At 44.0% G+C, this 26,263-nt stretch overlaps 1 protein-coding gene across 1 annotated transcript in view; it reads right to left on the reverse strand.

Annotated features, from left to right (window-relative positions):
* Positions 1-26,263, reverse strand: part of SUCLG2 (succinate-CoA ligase GDP-forming subunit beta) — a 184,222-nt gene that overhangs the window by 59,755 nt on the left and 98,204 nt on the right. The window contains exons 7-8 of the mRNA XM_056854899.1: positions 16,187-16,348; positions 12,453-12,595 (exon numbers count right to left, since the gene is read on the reverse strand). Coding sequence (XP_056710877.1) covers positions 12,453-12,595; positions 16,187-16,348 — 305 coding nt within the window. The remainder of the gene's footprint in view (positions 1-12,452; positions 12,596-16,186; positions 16,349-26,263) is intronic.

A 26,263-nucleotide genomic window follows, 5' to 3' on the forward strand; every position in this document is an offset into this window, starting at 1 on the left:
ACAGAGCTGTAACTTGTTCAAGGTCACTCAGCTGGCTTCATGTGTAGGAGTGGGGAAACAAATTCAGTTCACCAGATTAGCCTCCGCCGCTCATGTGCAGGAGTGAGGAATCAAACCCGGTTCTCCAGATCAGAGTCCACTGCTCTTAACCATTACACCAAAGAGGAGAGAACTCAGTGACCAAACTCCTAACTGGCATGGGTCACAGAAACTCCATCGTGGCCAGAGCTCCAGAATTTGCCCGGGCTTCTCGTTGTGTTAATGATTCTGCAAGGGTCAGCCTTTGGGGTGAAAATCTGGGGCCACAGTAACCCTGGCTCAGTGGCGTCTCCCCAATAGCTACAGATGGGTGATCTCTGCCCAGTTCATTTTCATCTTTATTCCTCTACTTCCTCCACAGTGCATTCAGGAAATTGTGGCTTCCTGAACACCTGATATTAACAATGGGGGTGTAGGGGGCTAAGACCTTCAAGTCCAGGGGCAAAAAATGCTTAACTGCACCCAGGTACCATTTTCTGGCTATTCTTAGGAAAATGTCTTTTCCAGCTCTGTTACCTGTGCTAACGTGAGATGGTGGGGACCATCTGGGGGCATACAAAGCACGTGCTCTACCACTGACTTATTGTCTTGCTGTTCAACACGTGCTCCTAGAATCCTAGAGTTGGAAGGGACCACCAGGGTCATCTAGTCCAAACCCTTGCACAATGCAGGACATTCACAACTACATCCCCCCACACACCCAGTGACCCCTACTCCATGCCCAGAAGGTGGCCAAGATGCCCTCCCTCTCATGAACTGCCTAAGGTCATCGAATCAGCTGACAGATGGCCATCTAGCCTCTGCTTAAAAACCTCCAGGGAAGGAGAGCTTACCACCGCCTGAGGAAGCCTGTTCCACTAAGGAACTACTCTGACTGTTAGAAAATTCTTCTTAATGTCTAGATGGAAACTCTTTTGATTTAATTTCAACCCGTTGGTTCTGGTCTTCTGGTCCGACCTTCTGGAGCAACAGAAAACAACTCAGCACCCTCCTCTATATGACAGCCCTTCAAGTACTTAAATATGGTTATCATATCACCTCTCAGTCTTCTCCTCTGCAGGCTAAACATACCCAGCTCCTTCAACCTTTCCTCATAGGACTTGATTTCCAGACCCTTCGCCATCTTTGTTGCCCTCCTGTGGACACCTTTCAGCTTGTCTACATCTTTCTTAAATTGTGGTGCCCAAAAGTGAACACAATATTCTAGGTGGGGACCATCCGGGGGCACCCAAAGCATGCGATTTACCACTGACTACCACATGAGCTTTCTTTTCACTCTCCCAACTCAACCTGCTAATTTTCGAGTAACACTGCCAGCATCACTTCAGTTCCTACTAAATGTGTTTCCTTGCATCGTTCTCTGACGGAGGTCTACAAAAATTTTTTGTCATAAATGAGAAGGCTTTTTTGTACTGTACAAAGAAGAACAGGGCAGGGAGGCATGTAAAAGAGGCATGGGATTTGAATCAGGTTGCAAAAGGTTTGTTAATGGCCACAGGAAAAAAATGTAGTTGCTTCCCTATTATCTAACAACATGCAATCTGACAATTCAAATAAACCTACTGCTAGCTAACCTTGCGTACTACACTAAGAACTGAATGCCGTTTACATTTTACTTCGTTCAACATGGGTGTACCAACAATGGAGGGTGTATCAATACCGTCTGAATGTATCAACGATGGCAGGAGGCAATGCCATCCTCTTAAAGAAATTAGGGAAGACTTTATACAGTTGCTCGTAGCCTAAAGGGAAAACCAGAAAAAGTGAAACACTATTAAATTCTATTATATACAGTACTATGAGGCTAACAGTGCAATCCTCAACAGAGGTACAGCCTTCCAAGTTCATTGAAGTCTATGGACTTAGAAGGGTATAACTTTGCTGAAGACTGTTAAGTCCCATTGACCTCAGTGGCATTCAGGCACACTTTATCTTGTTAGGATTATACCCAAAGGGACATGAAGCCTTTTTATAAGAGCTTGTCACAGCAGTAACAAGGAGCCCTCCTTACAGCAGTCCTGGATTGCCTTGAACAAAGCAACTTTCTCTGCACTGACACTTTTGATTTACCGTGAAGTTTCATTCTTGATAGGAAGGGAAGAGCAGTTTATTTGAGGATGAGAGCCAGCGTGGTGTAGTGGTTAAGAGTGGTGGTTTGGAGTGAGTTTGATTCCCCTCTCTTCCACATGAGCGGCAGAAGCTAATCTGGTGAACTGGAATGGTTTCCCCACTCCTACACATGAAGCCAGCTGGGTGACCTTGGGCTAGTCACAGCTCTCTTGGAGCTCTCTCAGCCCCACCTACCTCACAGGGTGTCTATTGGGGGGAGGGGAAGGGAAGGCGATTGTAAGCAGGTTTGATTCTTCCTTAAGTGGTAGAGAAAGTCAACGTATAAAAACCAACTCTTCTTCTTCATCATCTTCTTCTTTTTACCATTATGGACACCACTGGAATTTACTGTGAGCCCAAAGTGAAGGAATATTCCCCAACCCCTTCCCAGAATTGCTATTTCAAAGCCATAATGCGAAACTTCAAAAATAAAATAACTCTTAAGCTGAAAATGAAACAAAGCACTAAGTACAACTCATAATGTATATGCAGTTATATATAAAGGTAAAGGTCCCCTATGCAAGCACCGGGTCATTCCTGACCCATGGGGAGATGTCACATCCTGACGTTTTCTAGGCAGACTTTGTTTGCGGGGTGGTTTGCCAGTGCCTTCCCCAGTCATCTTCCCTTTACCCACAGCAAGCTGGGTCCTCATTTTACCGCCATCAGAAGGATGGAAGGCTGAGTCAACCTTGAGCCGACTACCTGAAACCAACTTCCGTTGGGATCGAACTCAGGTCGTGAGCAGAGCTTGGACTGCAGTACTGCAGCTTACTCTGTGATCCCGTAACACACGGGTCCCTAACCTTTTTGAGCCTGCAGGCACATTTGGAATTCTGACACGGCATGGTGGGCGCAGCAACAAAATGGCTGCTGCAGGAGGTGGAGCCAACTACTAATTGACTGCCACAGCTTAACTTCAGTATCACAGTGAAGATCTTTGTGCTGTGGCGGCAGCTGCTGCCAAAGCAACATTTTTTAAAAATCTGCATAGCCCCCCCCCCATCTGACCTCTATTATACTAGATCACCATGAAAGACAGCTATTATGCTGCAGAATAGGCTACGATTTTAAGAAAACAAATTCCAAGAATGCATCAACTCAAAAGGAAAGTGTTAGTGGTAAAAAAAGTATTTTTTTTAAAAAGGACAAACTATTATTTTGACACCAGTGACAGTTGAAAAATAAGCAAAGAGCAGAAATATTTAATGATAACTTCCTTCAGGATTCTGGTCACTGTCTGAGATGTCTCGAAAATGGAAAGCCACGAGACCTCCGATTCATATACACACAGCATAATGGCACTGATGTTCCCTTGCCATTATTTTAGCTTCGGTGCATTGGACAGAAGTGATTGGTTGGACAGGAGTAAACAAGCTTCAGAAAAGTGACATGAATAAGAAATGCTTATTTCATATTCATAAAACAACAGTCTGTATTTGGACTGAGGCATGGCTGTAGAAGAAAACAAATTAAAGCTTGTCATCAATTATTCCATTTATATGAGCTAACAGATGCCAATAGCCAACATTTTACTGTGCCGGAGATATGTCAGTCAATATAAGCTCCTCTCAGTATGACAAGTAAACAGTTATTAATAATCAGAGGGTATTATCTACTATATTTTAAAACAAGGAAAAGCTTCTGTTAGTAAGAGAAACCATATTTTCCCAACTCTTTTAAATCTACTTTTAGAGAACCCAACTATTGCTTTGGATCCCACAGAGCATTTCCACAGACAAGTCTGACATTAAAAAATCAGTGGGTGAACATTTTAAACTTCCAGATCGTTCAGTTGCTGACTTAAGAGTAGCAGTTCTGTTACAAAGGGATTTCAAAGGGAGATTAAAAAAAGAGACTGCTGAATTACAACAAATAATGAAGCTCAAGACAACGCATTCTGGCTTGAACAGGGACCTGGGATTCCTGTCTCATCACAAATACTGATTTCTCCATGCCTACTTCCCCTCTGCATATCATACCTGATCCTATCACACCTGCTAATGTCATGTACCTGGTAGTGACAATTAAAAGCTATTGCCATTGGGCCTGTGAATTCACTCTTCTCAACTTAAGGATAGATGGGCTCACATTCTAGCTGCATCTGAAGAAGTGAGCTGTGGCTCACGGAAGCTCATACCCTGCCAGAACATTTGTTCGTCTTTAAGGTGCTACTGGACTCTTGCTCTTTTCTACTGCTACAAACAGACTAATACGGCTACCCATCGTGATCTATCTCCATGGACAAAGGATTTCTATCAGCAGAGTACAACTTTCTTACCCATCCCCTTCTTGCTGCAGCCCCAAATGCGCCCCCCCCTGATGTTGCCCCTCCAGGACAGCATGGAGAGGGGCATTTGGGCTGTGGGGGTGGTAGGGAGAAAGTCACACTACAGTGACAGAAATCCTTCTGCCCGTGGAAATGCTCTGTGGGATCCAGCCCATTGTGTGTACTGTGACAGTAATAGGAGGAGGCAAAATGGGAAGCTTTGAAAGGTATGAAAATCAATAACCCTAGATATAAGGAAAAAGATTTCTGGGCCATGTTAGAGAAGGAGGGGAAGTAAACAAAGTCTGAAGGGGGAAAAAAGGATTACTAATTTGGTGCCTTTACATCCTTTTTGATGTTTACAATGTCTGAGCTTGTAGTTCTCAAAACTGCACCTTATATGTAAATAAGAAAGCAATTTGTTTTAAAAAGTGTTTTTGTTACTTCATGTTCTTTTTAAGACAACTTTTTACTTGCAACTTTTAAAACAATCATCCTGGATTTTGGGAGCTGTTTTCCGGTTGACAGTATTCTTGCATTTCCTTGTTGGAAAGCATAACCTGCCAGGGTCCATTTCGCAAGTCTCTCAGCAGCTCTGAAAAATCCCTCCCCGCTCATGCCTCTAAACTGTCTCGACCCTCATGTCCTGGAGACCAGACTACGCTTTGCCAGTAAGGGATACTGGAGTGGCAAGTAACAAAATACAAAAAACAACAACAATCTCAACCAAATATTTTCTTTCCAAGGAAAGATTCGTTTTTTAAAATGTACGGCAACGGAACCCAGCCAAGCACTGAGACTGCTGTGTTGAGCATTTCCAGTTCATGGCTATGATCAACGGCTATATGCATATTCATCATGAGAGGTGGTGGGGTGGATCCAGCCACTGTGCTCAGCAAAGTCTGACACCATCCTCCAGGAAGAATCACTTAAGCTGGAGGAAATCTTAGAGGGTCATAATAGGTAGGGTTGCCAACCTCCAGGTACTGGCGGCACGGAGGCTCAAGAAATACAAACCACACTGGAATGTAACAAATAAATTATAATGATCTGAAGGCATTAAACTCATGCTAATCATCAAGAACATAAACTCATAAGCATCAAGAGAACAAATACATCATAACAAAACAATACCCCATAAAGTGACAAATAAAAGGCAAAAACCCAGGTCGGGAGTCTCCCGCCCGGGAAAATAGAAGTCAAATAATAGTCCACAAGTCAAAGGCAAGGTCCAAAGGAAGTGGTAGGGTGGGAGAACGTGTGGCTAGTCGTTGGTGCACATTTCAAAAGGCTTTCTTCAGCTCCAAAAAACAACCTAAAGGCAACTGTAACAGTTTTAAATCCAATTGGAAGTGAGCGCGTTGTCCATTGACCGTCAGCTGTGAAATTAACAAAAAATTATATACACGTGTCACAGTAACATCAAATAAATAATGCAAAGTGAAAGGCGAACTTACTGTATAAAAACAATGTTGATTCATGCTTACCTAAAGTAAATGCGTCTATTTGGAATTCAAGTGCGCATGTAATTTCATAAGAGCGGTAAGGGGAGGGTTTGGGAAACGCAAAGCTTTATAGAGCAGTGAGCCAATCAGCACGAAAGAAGATGGAAGAAGGAGGCGGAGAGCAATGCCGCCGAAAGACAGGACTCTTAAAGGGAACGGTGTCCTTATGACAATCTAATGTTAAGACTTCATATAAAACAGGAAAGATCAAACTCGTTGTTGAGACCATTAGGTATAAGGGTTTGGAACGCGTGAATTAGGCGGGATTCTTGTTGGAGTAGAATCTTCTTAGCATCTTGGATATGGAAAGGTTTTGTTTTAAACTGCCAGAGAACAAAAAACAGTATGTCAGTATCAGAATGATGTAAATTAATATAGTGTTGAAAGAGAGGTGCTTCAAAATTCTTCGCGCATATGCGCGCCCTGTGTACGCCGATCCTAAGGCGAACAAGGCGGGATGAACAGCCGATGTACATAAGACGGCATGGACAGAGGACCGCGTAAACAAACATGGCCGTGCCACAATTGCTGAACTGTTGAAGAGAATAAGAAAATGTAGACGTAGTTGAATGCACATCTTTAATTGGAAGGCTGTAGGGATACAGAGCAATGGCCACATTTATGATGGCCTTTGACATGAGGGGGGACTTGTGGTGGTAGAGTGTCAGTTTTTATAAGGACATCCCTGATAGAGAGAGTCTTCCTCATACCCAAAATAGGTAGTTTCTGACAACCCGGGATATCATGTAGCAAGTGCCAGTGGCGCGCCAAGATCTTTTTAATATCATATGAAAAATGTGAAAACTGGAAAGAGGCCACCACACGGTCATACGTTTGTCTAGAAGAGGGAGGATCCCTATTCAAAAGTGCAGAGCGTGTCCCTGAATGGGTCCTGTCAAAGGAACGTTGTATTATTTGGGGAGGATATCCTCTTCTTTGAAAATTGGAGGCAAGAGTAGCTGCTGAAGACAGGAAAACCTGTTCTCTGGACGAGTTCCTCTTGATGCGAAGAAATTGACTGAATGGTAAATTAGATCGTAAATGTAATGGGTGATGAGAAGAAAAATGAAGGTTAAACCCAGAATCAGTGGGTTTGGTGTACGATTTAACAGCCAGCTTGTTATTGGGAAGACGAAAAATGGTAACATCCAGAAAGGCAATCTTCTCCTTGTGGGTGGAGCCTGTAAACGATATGGAATTGTGCAAAGAATTGAGCCATGTAGAAAAGTCTTGAAAATTATCAGAATGTGTGAGTATGGTACAGATATTATCAATATAACGTCTGTACCAAAAGACCTGGGAAGAAAATAAAGTGGAAGAAAATAAACAGGTTTTTTCAAAATGTACCATGAAAATACTGGCAATGGATGGTGCGCAGGCCACCCCCATCGCAACGCCTCAAATCTGGAGGAAAAAAAGTATCCTGATAACGAAAGAAATTATTCTCAAAGAGAATATCAAGGAGACTCATCAAAAAATGAGTAGGAGGAGTCTGGAAAGAAATAAGTCTTCGATGATGAAACGGACTTCATCAAGAGGGATGTTAGTATACAGGGCAGCTACATCGAAAGTGGTCAAAGAAGACTCAGGGGGGATGGTGACGTCTTCAGTGTCCCAAATAAGATGTCTGGTATCGGAGATGTAAGACGGAGTAGCCTTGGCATATGCTTGTAGAAACAAATCCAGATATCGGGAGATAGGTTCAAGTAGAGAGCCAACCAGACTGATGATGAGTCTCCCAGGAGGTTGGGATAGAGATTTATGAATCTTGGGAAGTGTAAAAAATGGGCACCCGAGGAAAGTTGACTAAAAGATAATCAGCAGTGTTCTTATCAATGTAATTCAGAGCTGAGGCTTCAAAGACAGTAGTCTTAATGATGTTGTGCACCCCTTGGTGGAGTCCGATGACAATTTTTTGTAATAAGTGGTGTCGTTCAGTTGTCTCCAATTTTTGTTATCATAATCTGTATGATTCTGTATCACCAAAATGCCTCCCTTGTCCGCAGGCCAAAAAATCAATGAGTCATCCTGAGCTAATTCATGTAGTGTATTCATCTGGGAGATAGAAAAATTCTGGTAGAGTCTATTATGATTAGCTTTGCGGCGTTCTAACTTAGTAATGTCACGAAGGACAAGTGACTGAAAGGTAAGCAGGAAATGACTACAATTCTTTGGAATATATGTTGATTTAGGTTTAAAGACTGGTTTAGACACTGAACGAGGTCCTGTGTCATGAAACTGTTCTTTGAGTTTAAGTATCCTGAACAACTTAAAAAGATCTACTTGGCTTTGAAATCGAGAGTAGCGAGGAGTAGGTACGAAACCAATACCCAATTCAAGTACCTGTTGTTCCTGTAATGTTAAGTTCCGGGACGACAGATTGAAGATCAAGTTTTTTTCTTCTGTCATCCCCATGGCTTGGGATCCCTGTGAAAATCCGTGCATCCCGATCTCAGGGAGTAGGAGGAGCCGTAAGAGCCGAGGCTGGAGGCGCTGGAGGTGCCGTGTTCAGCCGAAGAGTCAGATCGATTGCCCGGAGGAGCTCTGCCTTGAAATCTGCGTGGGCGCCAGGTCCCTTGGCCGAGCCAAAAATAAATGTGATCCTGAACATAATCCTCCTGATCTCTGTTTATCTTCTTGTTCTTATAGTTGTCAATATTTGAAGAATACGCAGCGAGTTCCTTCTCTAAGGTTTCGATTTGAGAATTGAACACATCATCAGGTACTGTGGCTTTAAATTTTTCTCGAGAAGTTTCAGCTTGTTCTTTCACAGTATCCCTAACATTCAAGGAATGTTCTATGATAAGAGTTATCAAATCAATCGAACATTTGTTGAGAATAGCAACCCACTTGTCCCCAAATTCCTTGTCAGATTGGTATAGTTGTATATACTGCGACAAGTTTAAAGTATGTGCCTCACAGCGTATGCTTTTCTTGTAAAGATTGGTGACTGTGGAAAAATCTTTAATATTTAGTAATAGTTGAAGGTTTGTTCTTAGATGATTGGCATGAGTTTAATGCCTTCAGATCATTATAATTTATTTGTTACATTCCAGTGTGGTTTGTATTTCTTGAGCCTCCGTGCCGCCATTTTCTCCAATTGCATTAATTCTGGCACAGGTGTTTTCACTTATTGTAACCTCCAGGTACTAGCTGGAGATCTCTTGCTATTACAACTGATCTCTAGCTGATAGAGATCAGTTCACCTGGAGAAAATGACCGCTTTGGCCATAAGACTCCATGGCATTGAAGTCCCTCCCCTCCCCAAACCCCACCCTCCTCATGATCCGCCCCTAGCAACCCAAGTACTAGGACGAGGGGAGGGGAATCTGTGTCAAATCCCAACTTTGTCATGAAGCTTGGTGGGTGACCTTGCCCCGGTCACTCTCTGTCAGTCAAACCTACCTTACAGTGTTGTTGTCAGGCTAAACTGGAGGATACACCCTTCGAGCTTTTTTGGAAGCAGGGTGGGATAAAAATGAAATCGCCAGCAAACCTTTCAAAAGCACCTGCCTCATACCACATGACGAAGCCATATGCAAATTTATGTGACACTCCTGCTCACAAGAAATCAGAGAAATTGCCCATGTGATGAGAAGCATATAAGCTCTTATGCACCACCCTCCAGGACTACAGAGGAGCCCTCATTAGAACAACAAGATTTGAGTCCAGTAGCACCTTAAAGACCAACTGGATTTCCAGGGTATAAACTGGGGAGCCAGCATGGTGTAGTGGTTAAGAGCAGTGGTTTGGAGCAGTGGACTCTAATCTGGAGAACTGGGTTTGATTCCCCACTCCTCCACATGAGTGGCGGACACTAATCTGCTGAAGCGGGTTGGTTTCCCCACTCCTACACATGAAACTAGCTGGGTGGCCTTGGGCTAGTCACAGTTCTCTTAGAGCTCTCTCAGCCTCACCTACCTCGCAGGGTGTCTGTTGTGGGGATGGGGAAGGGAAGGTGATTGTAAGCCGGTTTGAGTCTCCCTTAAGTGGTAGAGAAAGCCGGCATATAAAAACCAAGTCTTCTTCTTTTGAGAGTCAAAGCTCCCTTTGTTAGAGCTTTGACTCTTGAAAGCTTGCATCCTGGAAATCTTGCTGGCCTTTAAGGTGCTATGGGACTCGAATCTTGCTCTTCTACCACAGATCGAGATGGCTACCCTCCAACATTATCGCCATTAGATCAGTGCCCAAGCCTGCCCACAGAAGCACAGGTCACCTCAAAGAGACGGCCTTCCTCACTCAGACTCCCTTTTCATGTTTTTAGAACCATACCCAGAACTGCAAGATGACTTTCCAGTTCAGAAATGCAGCTGGTACCTTTTTCTCTAGTGAACGGCAGCATTTCCTTTTATCCACAGGAAAATTTCCCCTGGTGGAAATACCTGACTGGAGGCTGCCTTGGCCTCTTAAAGAGTAGGAGTGGGAGATTCATGGCAAGCAGCTGTGATGGTACCAAATAGAGCTGGGAAGAAAATGGAGACCTTTTGCATAGCCCTTCAGGGCTTGGAGAGGCAGCTGGAACTGAACCTCAGTGTCTCCTTTGGCCCAGAGAAGGAACCTTCCCTGGCTAATGAAGTCATCTCTCCCAGCCTTTGACGGGCTTACCTGGCTCTTTTCAAAGATACAAACAAACGGCAGGGAGGGGAAGATGAATGGGGCCAGTGGAGAGAGAAGAAGAGCAGGCAGCCTTTTAAGCAGCCTTACAAATAAAGCCTCCATCATTACATCCCAGCCGTTTGCATTTGGCCTTAAACTACATGGCAGGAAAAGTGATTACGGAGGGAAGGCAATTTGTAATTCTTCTGAAACCCCGCATGGCTGATGCACATCTGCCTTTAACAGGAGACGGATCCCCTGCAATGTATCCTCGGAAATCCCAATCCAAGTCCCTCCCCTAACGTATTCTTCATAATTTAGTCCTGAATAGCGAAAGCTCTTTCTCTGATGAAACCGTTTCTCCGACAGCCTGTCGAAACGGCACCGACTTCACCCGTGGCCGCAGCCGTGCCAAGAGGGTAAAAAGCTTAAAATCAGTCACACCGCGAGGCCAAGGGACCAGTCGCTCAGAAGTGCTCATTTAAAGGGAACTGCCGCAGAATATAAACTGAGGGAACAATAGTGCGGAGGGACCCAGTCAAAGCAACAGAGGTTAATAACTTTAAGAGAAGGATGATGGCAATAATTTCTGCCTGATTTGAAATCTACAGTGGACAAAGCCAGAGGCACCAATTGTACCTACACGTCAAGGCCTGACATTCCTATTAGCAAGGTGCCCAAGGGCAGACGGTGTTTAGCAGGGCCACATTTTACAAAGAAAGGAAATGGAGAGGGGGGGAAAAGAGAGAGAAAGAGAAAGCCCAAGTCACCCAATGAGATACTGAAAAGCAGCAGGAAACAAGCAGGACCGAGAACAGAGAAAGTTTTAAAAAAATGGAGAGAATGAAAGTGAACAAATGGCGAGAGGGGGGAAAAAACCCTCAAATAGACAGAGGTGCTTTCTCCCGGCTGAGAAAACAGCAGTTCTTTCACAGTGGGAGAAAAAGAAACCTGAAATAAAACAGCAAACCCGAAGGAGAAAATGAGGGAAAAAATAGGGTTATTAAATAAAATTGATACAAATTAGAACAACAAAAAGAATACCGTCGCCGCACAACAGGGCACCATAAAATGCTTGGGTATACTAACACCTCTGATCCCTTTTGACTATCAGGGGGCTCGGTTATTAACACAGGTGGGGGGAAAATCCAGACTCCCAGTTGCCACTGGTGACTGCCATCCGAGCAGCTCAAGAGGCAAGAAAAGGAGTACTTCCTTCCACTTTGCTTAGACCAGGAGTGTCAAACATACAGCCTGTGGACCGGATTCGGCCCCTTGAGAGCTCTTATCCAGTACACAAGCCACCCGAGGCAGCCACCCATGCCCCCAATCCCGATATAGGATGGCGAGGCATGGCCCCGCCCGACCAAGTGATATTTATGTCATATCTGGCCCTCATAACAAAAGAGTTCGACACCCCTGGCTTAGACGGTAGATGGTGAAACTGAAGTACAATCAAATCAGAATGCCAGGCATAGGCTTTGGGTGATATTGTAGACTTGAGATGCCTGTCCTAAGGGGTAACTTCAGAAGGAGATGATCCCAAACAAGGTGACGGCTATGGGGGGGGGGGAACTGACAACCTTAAATACGGAGGCGTATCTCCACCCAGCTAGTTCGATGTGGCTTGGACTACCACTCTGAAGCAGATGGGACTGGCCATCAAGATGTCTATCCACATAGTCAACGTACCTCAGCTTAAGTAAGCAGATCTATTTTTCCGGCTTGGGATGCGACTCTTCACCATAAAACTAAGAAGTGACTGAAGTAGTTTAAGTGGATGAGGTATGGGCATGTAACTACCATAGCCGCAGAAAAACTGCTGCATTAAATACTGTTTCCGCAGTTCAGATTATTTAAGCACATTCTCGGCTTCGTGAAGACAATGTATAATTGCATTAGAAAACTTTCTGTGCGAAGACAACAGGCTTTACCTTGGGATCAGCAGTGAGCAATTTGAATGCTTGATACACTTGCGCTTCCTTCACGCCTCCACCGAGATCCAGGAAATTGGCAGGCTTTCCACCATTAAGGTAAATTATATCGCAGGTTGCCATAGCAAGCCCGGCTCCATTGACTGTAATTAAGAGAGTTAGAGGTGTGAATTTGTAAACGGCCTAATGCAACTTGTGTGTGATAAATGTAGATTAACTATCCCACTACAAAGTGATGGGACTGTGTGGCCCACAGGAAATCATGCTTGCTACAAATGGCCGTGGATTTTTGATGGAACATACTTCTAGTGAAATGTGTACTGGGTTTTTTAAATCTAAAAGTCAAAAAATTGATTCCAAATATTTCCCATTTCCCTCTTCAGCCAGCATCCCCTTTAGGCCTTCCAAAAGTCACTCCTGAGTGTCAACATGGGGGTCTGCAACAGAAATTACTGTCCCCTCTGAGTGAAAGTACCCTTTTGTCCAAGAAGAGGAAGTTTATATTTAGCCTTTTAAAAAAAAAGAAAAAAGAATGCAGACTGTTTTAATTTTGTTAGACAAAGAAATCAAAACATTTTAAAATTGTACCGTTTTTTAGTAACGAAGATCTCAAACGTCTATGGTTATGTTTAGAGTAGTGGAAAGGAGAGAACTCGATCGAGCCACGGCTGAGAGAAACCAGCTACACCGTCCCACCCTCTTCTCTGTTTGATGTACAGGTTGAGTATCCCTTATCCGGACTGCTTGGGACCAGAAGTGGTCCGTATTTTGGATCTTTCCGTATTTTGGAATATTGTGGAATTTTTGCATATTCCCGAGACAGATTAAGCTGGGGCGAAGCCTCCCTCCAATAAATCCTCCTTAAGAGGACCGGAGGGAAAGCTCTTACTCCCCGCGAGGCACCCGCGTGCGGCTGTCCCTCCTCGGCACGAGCCCGTTTCTGGCTCCCACCAACCACCCGCTTCCAATGTTCCCTGCCTTCCCTCTGCCCCAGGCGGCAAATGAGGCTCCCGTTAAGCCTGTAACCCGCACTTATACACATAGCCTGAATTTAATTTTAAACAATATTTCAAATAATTTTGTGAACGTTGAACCATGAATGGCACTGCTGAGGGCCTGTGAGTAATGCCTGCTTGCCGGCTCAAAAGGTCCGGTTTTCGGATCAGTCTGGATATCGGATGTCCGGATAAGGGATACTCAACCTGTACTATAAGAATGCCCACCTCCAGGGACCTGCTGCTTGGAGAGAGGAGAGAGCCCCAGCCGGGGCTGAAGGAGACTAGCTGCTCAGTCCTGAAAGAACTTTTGTCGGAGAGGAAAGGACTCTCTCACTTGATTTCTGTGATGCAGGTTTTTTAGTGCTGTTTATTGTGTGGGAGTGTTTATTTCGAGCAGGGGTCCCCAGCCTTTTTGAGACTGAGGGCACCTTTGGGATTCTGACACAGTGTGGCGGGCACAACTACAAAATGGCATCTGCAGGAGGCGGAGCCACACACACATAGGGAGCCCAAATGTAGGGGTGAAGAGGGATAATTTAAAAAATACACTGGGATAGAGGAGCGAGAGAGCATAAAACCCACAAGGTGGTAGCAGTTCCAACTGAAACATTACTTTTAATCTGTACTGCCAGTCAGAACTTCAGTGGCCAAGCTGAAGCCCTGCAGGGCAACAGCCCCACATAACCCCACCTACTTTCTAAAAACACTTGCTGGGCGCCAGGAAAGGCGTTGGCAGGAACCATGGTGCTCACAGGCACACATTGGGGACCTCTGGTTTACAGTGACTTTATTGGCAAATTCCATGCTGGCCATAATTAGACGAGGAATAGAGAATAAAACTGCTGCTATCATACTGCCCTTGTACAAATCTATGGTGAGACCACCCTTGGAATACTGTGTACATTTCTGGTCACCACACCTGAAAAAAGGACACCGCAGAGCTTGAGAAAGTGCAGAAAAGAGCCACCAAAATGATCAGGGGACTAGAGCAACTGCCTTATGAGGAGCGGTTACAAAGCTTAGGGCTGTTTAGCTAGGAAAGAAGGGAGTTAAGGGGAGACATGATAGAGGTCTATAAAATTATGCATGTTATGGAGACAGTGCACAGGGAGAAGCTTTTCTCCCTCTCTCATAATACTAGAACATGGGGTCATATGCTGAAGCTGGAGGGTGACAGTTTCAAAACAGATAAAAGGAAGTATTTCTTCACACAACACATAGTTAAATTGTGAAATTCAATCCTGCCCCAGGATTTGGTGATGGCTACCAACTTGGAAGGCTTTAAGAGGGGAATGGATATATTCATGGAGGGCTATCCATGGCTACTAGTAAAAATGGCTACTAGTCATGACGCATACCTATTCTCTCCAGGATCAGAGGAGCATGCCTATTATATTATGTACCTTGGAACACAGGCAGGATAATGCTGCTGCGGTTGTCTTGTTTGTGGGCTTCCTGGAGACACCTGGTTGTTCACTGTGTGAACAGACTGCTGGACTTGATGGGCCTTGGTTTGAACCAACATGGCCTTTTAATGTTCTTATTGTAAGCTGCCTTGGGTTTTGCTTGTAGGGGACCATTAGTAAAAGCATGGGACTGTTATATGGACAGAGGGAAGTTAGAATCGCTAGTTCCAAGAAACAGCCCTTTGTACACTACTTTCAAGTCACGGGGGAGATTCAGGAGCAGTCACCAACAGAGCTTATGGAGTATCTGAAAGAATGGATATCCTAATGCCTGCCAAACAGCCCACAAATCCCTCAGGAGGGCCTTTTGAATTTCCATCACTGTCTATAAGGCCTTTGTTTTTTGCCACTTGAATGATTTATGCCGAAAGTGACACTGAACGCATCAATTTTAAATTCAAATGGATAGTTCTATGAAATGTGGTTGTTTAAAATGAATGAAATATATTGTCTACGCTCTCCTCCTGGGGAAATGTTCTCTCCCACTCTAAAAATGAAGCGTCTGAAGGAAAATCTGAACATACAAAAAAAATTATACAAGTTTGTTTGACATTGTTTGTTTGAAGAGGCAATTAAAAAAAAAAAGAATAAGCAAATTCTGCCCAAATAGTCTTGGTGTGTTGTACTTTTTCAAGCCATGTTCAAAAGCAGGTGTGGTGTAGGGTAGTGGTTATAGTGTCAAATTCCCACTCGGTCCAGAAGCTCAGTAAGGAAAACTGGGCCACTCATTCTCATTGTCTCCAGGTGAACTGATCTCTCTCAGCTGGAGATCAGTTGTAATTGCCAGACTGTCTAATGCAAGGGTGGGGAACGTCAGGCCCGGGGGCCGTATAGGGCCCGCGAAATCATTTGGTCTGGCCCTTCATGGGTCCTGGCAGATCTGTAGCTCAGAAGGATCTAAGACTGGCGATCCGCCCCCTCCCGTGGACAGGAATAGCCTCTATTCAAGGTGGATGTGAGTTTGTGTTTGCTGCCCTGCCTGAATCTCTCGGGCTCAGCTGGGGACGGCAGAGCTCAAAAGCGAGTTGCTCTACGTTGCAGACACTCGGAGCTGTCTCCGGTCGTGCCTTTTGGCTAAATGACCAAATATAGCAGGCTAATTTTTAAGTTGATAATTTTGTATGGCCCGTGAATGATGTTATAAATATCCAAATGGCCCTTGGCAGAAAAAAGGTTCCCCACCCCTGGTCTAATGGTTTCCTTGAGGGTATGATAATGTCAATCTTTGAATCTAGCGAGAATCTGAATACTAAGTGGGGTTTTTGCTTACCAAAACATGCAATATTTCCATCCATGCCTATGTACTTCAAGTCGTAACGGGCCGCTTCATTTTCTATAGGCTCATTCACAGATTTGTCATCCATGGCAAATATGTCTTTTTGTCTGAACTCAGCATTGTCATCAAAGTTTATTTTGGCATCAAAGCACACAACTAAATGAGGAAAAAGAAAATTAGTACTTTACAAAAAAACAGTTCAAAAATTTGAAAAGAACTGGCACTGTGTAAGTTACAACCATAGCACATTTAAGTACTGAAAATGTACATTCCTGTCTTCTGAGAAATCAATGCTAGGTATTCTGCTGAATTATATGGAAGCAGGACTTAGAATTGCAAACATTAAAAATTAATACTCCATGGGCCTAGTTGGATGTCAGAGTCTGTGTAGGATGCACAGAGCCTTGAAACCTATACGTAATGAAAGAAATGACATAAAAAAATTAAACTGAATGTTCTCCCTTCTGCATCAAATCACTGTATTGATGCCACAAAGTTAGCACACAGTGTTCAAATGTAAATCCTTAACTGTTAAACTAACTGGTTTATATTAGGTGATTATCAATCCAATCCTATCAGCCTAATCCTAAACAAGATCCTACTGAAGTCTAATGAATGGGACTTACTCCTAGGAAAGTGTGCTTAGGATTGCACTGTAGGAACATTTTCCTGACAGTAAGCTCCACTGAAGAGCCCCGTGGCACAGAGTGGTAAGCTTCAGTACTGCAGTCCAAGCTCTGCTCATGACCTGAGTTCGATCCCGACGGAAGTTGGTTTCAGGTAGCCGGCTCAAAGTTGACTCAGCCTTCCATCCTTTCGAGGTTGGTAAAATGAGTACCCACTTGCTGGGGGTAAAGGGAAGATGACTGGGGAAGGCACTGGCAAACCACCCCGTAAGCAAAGTCTGCCTAGTAAACATTGGGATATGACGTCACCCCATGGGTAAGGAATGAACACATGAAGCTGCCTTATACTGAATCAAAGTCAGTATTGTCAGGGTCTCAGGAAGAGGTCTTTCACATCACTTACTTGCCTAGTCCCTTTAACTGGAGATGCCGGGGACTGAACGTGGGACCTTCTGCATGCCAAGCAGATGCTCTACCATTGAGCCACAGCCCCTCCAATGACCCGGTGCTTGCACAGGAGACATTTACCTTTTTAAACTCCATTGAACAGTCCAGAGTAGGCTTATGATTGTTCTCTTGAATGCTTAAGTAAACATTTTCATATAGGCTACTATATGAAATACTGACTTAGAGGAAAGCATTGATGGTATATATACTACAAAGAAAGGACTCATAAATTTAAGTGGGAAAGATTTAAACCTGTGCTTATCTTTTCCACTGCAACTCATGGGATTTAAAACTTTGCCTGGTTTTTTGCTTCTTACTGGTAAAATAAAAACCACCACAGGATCAATCTCTGTCTAAAAAAGGAATGAGTATCCAGAGGAATTCTCAAGCAATGCAACAAGACCAATACCGTGATCCAAGAATTATTAATGTTATTATCATAATAGGATTGCATAGCTGCCTATATTTTCCAGCTTGGTCAAATTTTATTATAGGTACTTTATACATCCGAGTGTCCCTTTGAGGATATGTTTATGTACTGGCAGAATACTACTAATGTAATAAAGCTGTTGCGTGATATTTATACAAGTGACCTTTTTGTAACAACAGGGATTGGGTTTCCATTCCACCATTCTGAATAACAATATATAGATTTAAAAACAAAGAGCCACATTGGCACATTTTGTACCTCCACACACATTACCCCCAGTTGAAAATGACTGTTTTGTTTTGTTTAAATGACACTGTAATCTACACAACAATGGACTGGCTCTGTCTGCAGTTCACCATCAACATGGAAGGCCAGGACAACTGCTCACTTATTCCTTTATACTTCATTTTTCTCCAGCGTGGTGTAGTGGTTAAAAATGGTGGACTTTAATCAGGAGAACTGGATTTGTTTCCCTGTTCCTACACATGAAGCCAGCTGGGTGACCTTAGGCTAGTCACTGTTCTCTCCGAATTCTCTCAGCCCCACCTACCTCACAAGGTGTCTGTTGTGGGGAGAGGAAGGGAAGGAGATTGTAAACTGGTTTGATTCTCCTTTAAAAAAGGTAGAGAAATTTGGCATATAAAAACCAAGTCGTCTTCTTCCCAACAGGGACCCAAATGACTTACAGCATCATTCTTCCTTTTGCCATTTTATCTTCCCAATCATCCTGTGAGGTAAGTGAGGCTGAGAGAGGAGTGACTAGTTCTAGGTCACCCAACGAGCTTTTGTGACACAGGGAGATTCAAATCTAGGTCTCCCAGATCCTAGGCTGACACTCTCACCAGTACACCATGCTGTCATGTTGTGAATCATGACTTTTGGGGGAAGGGAAACATTCCTTCCTTCTGGACAAAAATCTGACCATCTTCCAGCAGCCATATCAGTGACAATGGTGTCAGGACACATGATGTACCAGGAAGGAAAGATGGTACTGTGCAGTTCCTTGGGAAATGTGCTGCCATTTAGAATCATAGAATCATAGAGTTGGAAGGGACCGCCATGGTCATCTAGTCCAACCCGCTGCACACTGCAGGAATTTCACAACTACCTCCCCTCTCCACACCCCCAGTGACCCCTACTCCATGCTCAGAAGATGGCCAAGTTGCCCTTCTTCTCATCATCTGCTTAAGGTCATAGAATTGGCATTGCTGACAGATGGCCATCTAACCTCTTTTTATACACCTCCAGGGAAGGAGAGCTTACCACCTCCTGAGGAAGCCTGATCTACTGAGGAATTTACTTGGCTCCACCCCAGTGAGAACAACCATGCACCAACTGAGAACTCTTAGAAAATCTCTCTCTCTCTCTCTCTCTCTCTCTCTCTAAATATTCATAGAGGATGATTTTAATTAGTGACCTTAAAGGCATTCAAGCAGAAGGGGATTCACTCGCCACTATTTTAGATTTTCTTTCCCTGTAAAAAGTTGTATCAAAACTGAAGTTTGTTCATTTTTAGAAAGCAAAGCACGGCTTTGTTATTTACACCAAACTTTAACAGCTTATTTTTTTTCAACGGGTTGTTTTGTAATGGTTTTATTGATTCTGTTTTGATTATGGATTTTAATGCATTTCATGCGCCATGTCTTAAATTTTACAAGCTGCCTAGAGTGCACTGCTGACAGGGAGGATATTTCAAACAAAACAAAATAAACAAAAACCTCTAAAGACCAAGCCTAACAAATGAGACTTGCATATACCCTCACTATCTCCAAAGGGTATTGTAGAAGTGACATAATGCAGCTTTCAGATGAAGCACACATTTTTGCTAATGTTAAATTAAGGATTATGCCATGTACACAGGAGAATCATAAAACCAATTCCACTGCAAAGCTTTATTTTGCTTATTTAACACGCACAAATATCGTACGGAGCCAAAATGAACATAGCCTTTAGGGCAGGGGTGGGGAACCTTTTTCCTGCCAAGGGCCATTCGCACATTTATAACATTCGCATCAAATTAATACAGACTTGAAAAACTGGCAAAGAATACCTTTATCACTATGGGGTAGAATTTCAGCTGTTAAAATGATGGTTTTACCCAAAATGCTTTTTTTATTTCAAAATTTACCAATAATTAAGGGGGTTAAAATATTTAAGGTATGGAAAAAAGATATTTTAAACTTCTTGTGGAACAAAGGAAAACATAGAATAGCTTACAAAAATTTGATTCAACTAAGAGATATAGGTGGATTAGGCTTACCAGATTTAAAAACGTATTATGAAGCAGCATGCTTTGTATGGTTGAAATCTTGGATAATGTTAGAGGATACTGAATTATTAGAATTGGAAGGTTATAATTTACGTTTTGGATGGCATGCTTATTTATGGTATGAGAAAGAAAAAGTAAATAAAGATTTTAATATTCATTTTGTTAGAGCTGGTTTGTTTAAAGTGTGGAAAAAGTATAGAAAGATATTAGAAAATAAAACTCCTGGATGGCTTAATCCAGTGGAAGCTTTTATGAGAAGAGGAACTCAGCTGAATTTAGAAATGGATATATATAGAAATATTATTAACTGGAAAGAAGGGATATGGATTCTAAAAAGTAGAGAAGAACTGGATATAAAGGATTGGTTTCTATACTACAAAATAAGAGATATATTTAATAAAGATAACCAAATTGGATTCAATAGAAATAAATCAGAATTAGAGAAAATATTAATAAAAGGAAATAAAGGACTGATAGGTAGAATGTATAAATTGTTAATGGAAATTAATTGGAACAAGAAAGGGTTAAACCAATTATGATTAAATGGATGAAGGAGCTAGGTTTTAACATAGATTTGGAACTATGGGAAAAATTATGGAAAAAAGAATTTAAATTTACAATAACCAATGAAATTAGAGAAAATCTATATAAAATGTTTTACAGATGGCATATAACACCAGTGATGATTTCTAAAATAAACAGAGAAGACAGGGGTCTGTGCTGGAAATGTGGTAAGGAAAGAGGAACATATATGCATGTATGGTGGTTTTGTAAAAAAATAAAAAAATTCTGGAAGAAAGTTTTGAAGGAAACGAATAATTTGATTAATGGTAGTGTGAAAAGAAAACCATTATTTTGCTTATTGGGAATACCACCAAAAAATATCAATGATGAAGACAGAATTGTCTGCCAGTATAGCTTTGCTGCTGCAAGAATTGTGATACCTAAAGTTTGGAAGCAAGTGAATAAACCCTCAATTAATATCTGGAGAGAGAAGATATGGATATATATGAGGATGGCCAAATTAACAGATTTCCTACATGGGAAAGATATGGAAAAGTTTAAACAAACTTGGTCAAAGGCCGCCTCATATTGGGATAAGATGGCAAAAATGGATTTTATGGTTATAATTAACGAGTTGTAGAAACTAGAGTAATTTTATACCTTTGTATTTTTAATAGTAAAATCTGATTAGACACCTGCTGCGGAAGTCGGGTGAAGGGTCACTCTTAATGGTGGGTGGTGGGGGAAGGGGTATCTTTTTCTTTTTTTTTAATATAAGAACTTTGATATTTGAGATTGTAATAAATGAGATATATGGATACTCCTCCAAGTTTGTATTATGTATTTTGTAATTTTTGTTACTTATTTTTTTTTGTTATTGTTGTTACATGTATTGTTTTTTTGTTTGATATTTTTTTATTGTTAAAAAAATCTTAATAAAAATTTATATAAAAAAAAATAACATCTTTCGGGGGCCATACCAGGTGTAGATCTCCCGGTGGGGGGGAGAGGCTAGGGTTGCCAGGTCTCCAGCCACCACCTGGAGGTTGGCAACCCCAGGGGAGGCCACCCAGAGAAGGCCTGCAGGGCAACCCCCTCCCCCCTCCCAGGTGGGAGGGCAGCCAGTGGTGGGCCCCAGAAAACGAGGCGCCAGGGGGGCGCAGCCCACAGTCGATTGGCAAGGGAGGAAGGAAAACAGAGAAAGAGGAAAAGGGAGGGAGGGAGAAAGAGAGAGAACGGGAGACAAAGAAAGAGACAGAAAAAGAGGGAGGAAGAGAGGGAAAGAAAGAGTGACAGAAAAAGAGGGAGAAAAGCCTCCCCCCCCCACACACACACCCGCGCATGCCGGCCTGCGCAACCGGGCTCCAGCCACCCCACCTCCCCCGCCCACACACACACACCTGGCGGCGCACGGAGCACCAAGCAACCGGGCCCCAGTCTTCGTGCACTCCCCCCCAGAGTCCATAAAAGCCCTCCCCAAGCCTAATTGGTTCTGCATGCATGCTCTGCCGCCGGGAGCCGCCAGCCTCTCTCCCCCGCCCCCGCTGCTCAACAGTCGACAGGCAGCGAGAGGGGCTTACAATGTGCCGCAGCGTTCCTGCACGCCGCAGCTGTAGGGGGCAGCCTTGGGGAAAGAGTCCCTCCCCCTCCCCTCTCGCTGACCAAAAACCGTCAGTGAGAGGAGGTCCAAAGGGCGCTACAAGGGCGCTGTAAGCCGTGGCCCCAGGTACACCCTCGGGGACGGCCACCCTGCGCCCCGCCTCCGCGGCAGGGTTCCCGGAGCTCCCGAGGGCCACAAAAAATGTCCTCGGGGGCCGCATACGGCCCCCGGGCCTGAGGTTCCCCACCCCTGCTTTAGGGGAATGGCTGTTTTCACCGCTTAAACTTAGCACAGACTGGATCTGGTTGTGATCAGCACAGGCATCTGGCAAGTTTCAGTCTCCATGTAAGAAGGGTTCCACTCCTGAAACAGTCTGAGAAGGTCCACGAGACAAAATATCCCCAAACTCATCCGCTTCTCTAATGGGCACCATGTAAATGTCTAACTAGCATCATTCATCGGGCTCTCACTTTAAGCCCTCCTCATAGTGTATTGCTTGATAGTCCCCGGGTAACCAGTAGGGTAGAGAAAAGCAGGACATTCTCAGAGAAACAGGTCTTCTGCATATTTGAGGGATGACACAAGTATGCATAAAACCAAAGCAAAACAGATTGCGTGTGTGTGTGTGCGCGCACACGCATGTGCAGGAAAAGAAATGCCCCAAAGCACACTAGTTGTTCTGTAAGAAACAAAGAATGCCGATGGTAGTCGAGGGTCAAATGAAAAGAAGGGACAGTGACATGACTGAGCCTCTAGTTTAGTACTTTACTGTATCTTCTAGTATCCTAGAAACCATGAAGTGAATCCTCCCAATCCTGCCCCTCTGCCTCCATACCGAGGGCTTGCATCATTTGAAATTGTTCTCTTCAAAGCGAAAAGACAGATCTGGTTTGAACGAAAAATCTAATCTCCAAGGACACTCTTAGCTGCAAAGCCTTAGAGTTCCCAAAAGTTTAGAGTGTTCCAGAATGGGGGTGAGGGGAACAGGCAAAATTAGGGTTCAGTGATGCGTGCAGATCTCCAGTTGCCCACTCCAAAATATCCCTCTCGCATCCTGTACTGCTCAGGTCCAGGTCTAGGTGAACAGCTTCAGCAGTTGGGCTACAGGGCCACGGCCCTACAGGACAGGACTTTCAAGATTTGTATCTGGTTGAGCAAGGAGAGACAACTCATTTAATAGTAAGACTCAACAATCTCTCACAATTGTCCGAGCAAGGGTGCGTGTGTATGAATGGCCCAGTTTGCCACCCGAAGCGGCGTCTTCACCTTTTTTCACTGAAAGGCCAGCATTGAACGGAAATCTGCTGACATAAAGAGCTCAGTGCACAAACTGGAGCAACTGGACCACACCTGCGACAAGTAGCTCCCCTGCTGACTACAAAAACTGTAACAGATTTTGTATTCTACTGATGGCCAGAAAACAGAACCTCTCCAATCTCTGCCTCCAACCCACATCAGCGCTACCAATCAGGCGTCGGGGGGAAAAACAGTCCTGTGTCACTCCTGAAATCTCCACTCTACAGAACACAGGTGAATGGCAGAGACCCCTGACTGGGTGCACTTCCTTTGTCATTTCTTTATGCCCCTTTATGGATGATTGCAGCCTCTGCAACATATGGGCCGAGGACCTGCTAGGGGTCACTGCCAGTGGGAGAATGCTGGGGCCCTGGCCAGTTACTATTAGCCATGGCCAGTTACTATTAGCCATGGCTCATTTCCTTTAAGGGGCTGTGGGGTGCTGTGGAGATGCTGCCTCGATCCTTGGCCCTGCTCCTTCCCGCCCCTCAGCTGCAACATGCATAGGGCTGGGTCCCCAGACCTACTGGCCCATGATTGGTTCTGTCTGCCCTGTCCATCACAGCCCTGCCGTTGTTCTTTGGGACTCCATTGCACAGTTGCTGAGGACACTGATGTGGCTGCAGCTTCAAGAACCCAGCTACATGCTCTTTTTCCTGCCATACACTCACTAACCAATTCAGGGAGCGAACTAGCAGTGCCACAGTTACAGTGGGTGACCACCGCACTGCAGGCAGCCCTTAGGACTGAGCTGCCTGTCATGCTAAGTAGCATACCTTTGGTTAATAACTTGTTTTTGTGTTCTTGCACATTGTTACCCATCTTGAGTTTATGCAGAGAAGATGGGATATAAATACCTTACCTAAACAAACAACACACACAACCATGATCAGCGTGTAGTTTATGACAGCCAAGTTTTATGCCACAGTCACATCTGTTCCAACCCCTCTGACAGATTCCCACCTGTGGGATCTGCAATAGACACTTCTGGAAGGCAATGCTCACCTGTCGCTGTTTTGTTTGACTCTCAAAATCTTCTACCCCCCCGCCCAATCTTGTGGGTCTCTAAGGTGCTACTGGACTTGAATCTAGCTAAAGTTTATGATTGACCCCCAGAGGAGACCAGTATGGAGCCATCAAAAACCTTTCAACAGAAGTTATCGTCAATTACAGTTCCATCCCAGTGATTCAGATTTCTCAGATTCAGAGCCCAAACCTAATTTTGCCATTCCTTCTCTTCCTTCCAACATTGTATTGCAACTGTAGTATGGATCACCACAAGGACTGTGCCATTCAACCTCACTCAATTCTCCTCTTTAGGACAGTCCTGGTCCAACATGATTTTTTTCTCCATACTGAAATGAATCGTGATCTCAAGCACAGCTTTTTATGGGTGACAAATGGAATCCCTCCTCACTTTTTCACCAGTGGAAAAACTGGTTGGATCCACCCATTAAGCTTTTACACAGGAAATCCCACAATGTGTATTTTAACAGACATGTATTGCTGCTATGGATGGGAAATATACATATAGCTATCCCGTAGAGATTCCACCTCGTCAGATCTCGGAAGCTAAGCAGGGTCAGCCCTGGTTAGTATTTGGATGGGAGACCACCAAGGAATACCAGGGTTGCTGTGCAGAGGAAGGCACTGGTAAACCACCTCTGCTAGTCTCTTGCCATGAAAACCCCAAAAAGGGGTCGCCATAAGTCGGCTGCGACTTGACGGCACTTTACACACACACAGAGATTCCACAAAATTCTACATAATTACCAGACAGCATAACATTCTTCAAATATTACTGTGACAAGCCATTTTTTTTACCAATTGAGGGGATGCACACAGCCTCTTATGATTTTTGAAATCTAGGTTTGTTTTAAACTATAAACCTCCTCCTTGGTTTCCAGGTGTTCTAAAGGTAGCAAGTGTATAGACTTTGGTTTGCTGCCGTGAGGTAAGTTTTGTGGTGCACCAGGAGATTATTGAGATCCCCGAGACACGATTAGTATATATTAAAAAAAACTAAGCAGCTTTATTTATTTACAGGTTGGTTTCAAGGAGCAGATCAGTGGCACAGGTAGACAAAGGAGAAACCTGGCTGAGGCGCATACACTTAAACTAGTTATGGCTTCAGAAAGCAGTCAGAATTTTCTTGAATGCTTTCAGGCACCAACAGGCTTTTACTGAGTAGACACTAGATTGGATCCTTTCACACACGCAGGATTCCCCCCACACCTGCCTGCCTTTTCCCCAGAGTCAAATTGTGCAAGGTCTGTTCATCCCCAGAGATAGGACTAACAATCGGTTACTCTATTCTCTCCCAAAGACAGAGCTAAGTCACTCTGCCACACTCCCAGGCAGAGCTACCCTTCACTCTGTCTGCTCTTTTCCCTGAGCCAGACTTGAGCTGCCCCAGCTCTCTCCCTGAGGCTGATCTGAACTTTTCCCTGTGCTTTCCTTCGACATTCCTTCCCCCTTCTCGAAGGCGACCGGATGCTCATCTGAGCGACTGTTTTTCCCCTCCTGTCCATCACAATTAGCTACAGTCCCTTCACACATTTCTTCAACGCGATCTATCTTTATTTTTTTTAAAAAAATAACTTAATGAAGGCTTGGTGAGCAGTGATTAAAAATACAGACTAAGCAAATGTTCCTTTGAGACTGACGCAGATGCCACAAATCAGCATGGGGGGTCTGCAGCAGCGAGGAGGTTTCCATGAGTATATACTGTTTCCAGACTAGACTGGGAACACATGTTGGCAGCCCATTCCTGAAAGGGGGGGAAGTTAGGCAGCGGCCGGGAGCAGCACAGCCACGCCCCTCCACAGAGGCTTCCCAGCCGCTGCAAACAAAAGTACTTGTAAAATGACAAAGGGGAAAATGCCCCCCCCCCTAGAAA

Source organism: Euleptes europaea, chromosome 1, assembly GCF_029931775.1.
Source record: "Euleptes europaea isolate rEulEur1 chromosome 1, rEulEur1.hap1, whole genome shotgun sequence".
Taxonomy (NCBI): Eukaryota; Metazoa; Chordata; class Lepidosauria; order Squamata; family Sphaerodactylidae; genus Euleptes; species Euleptes europaea.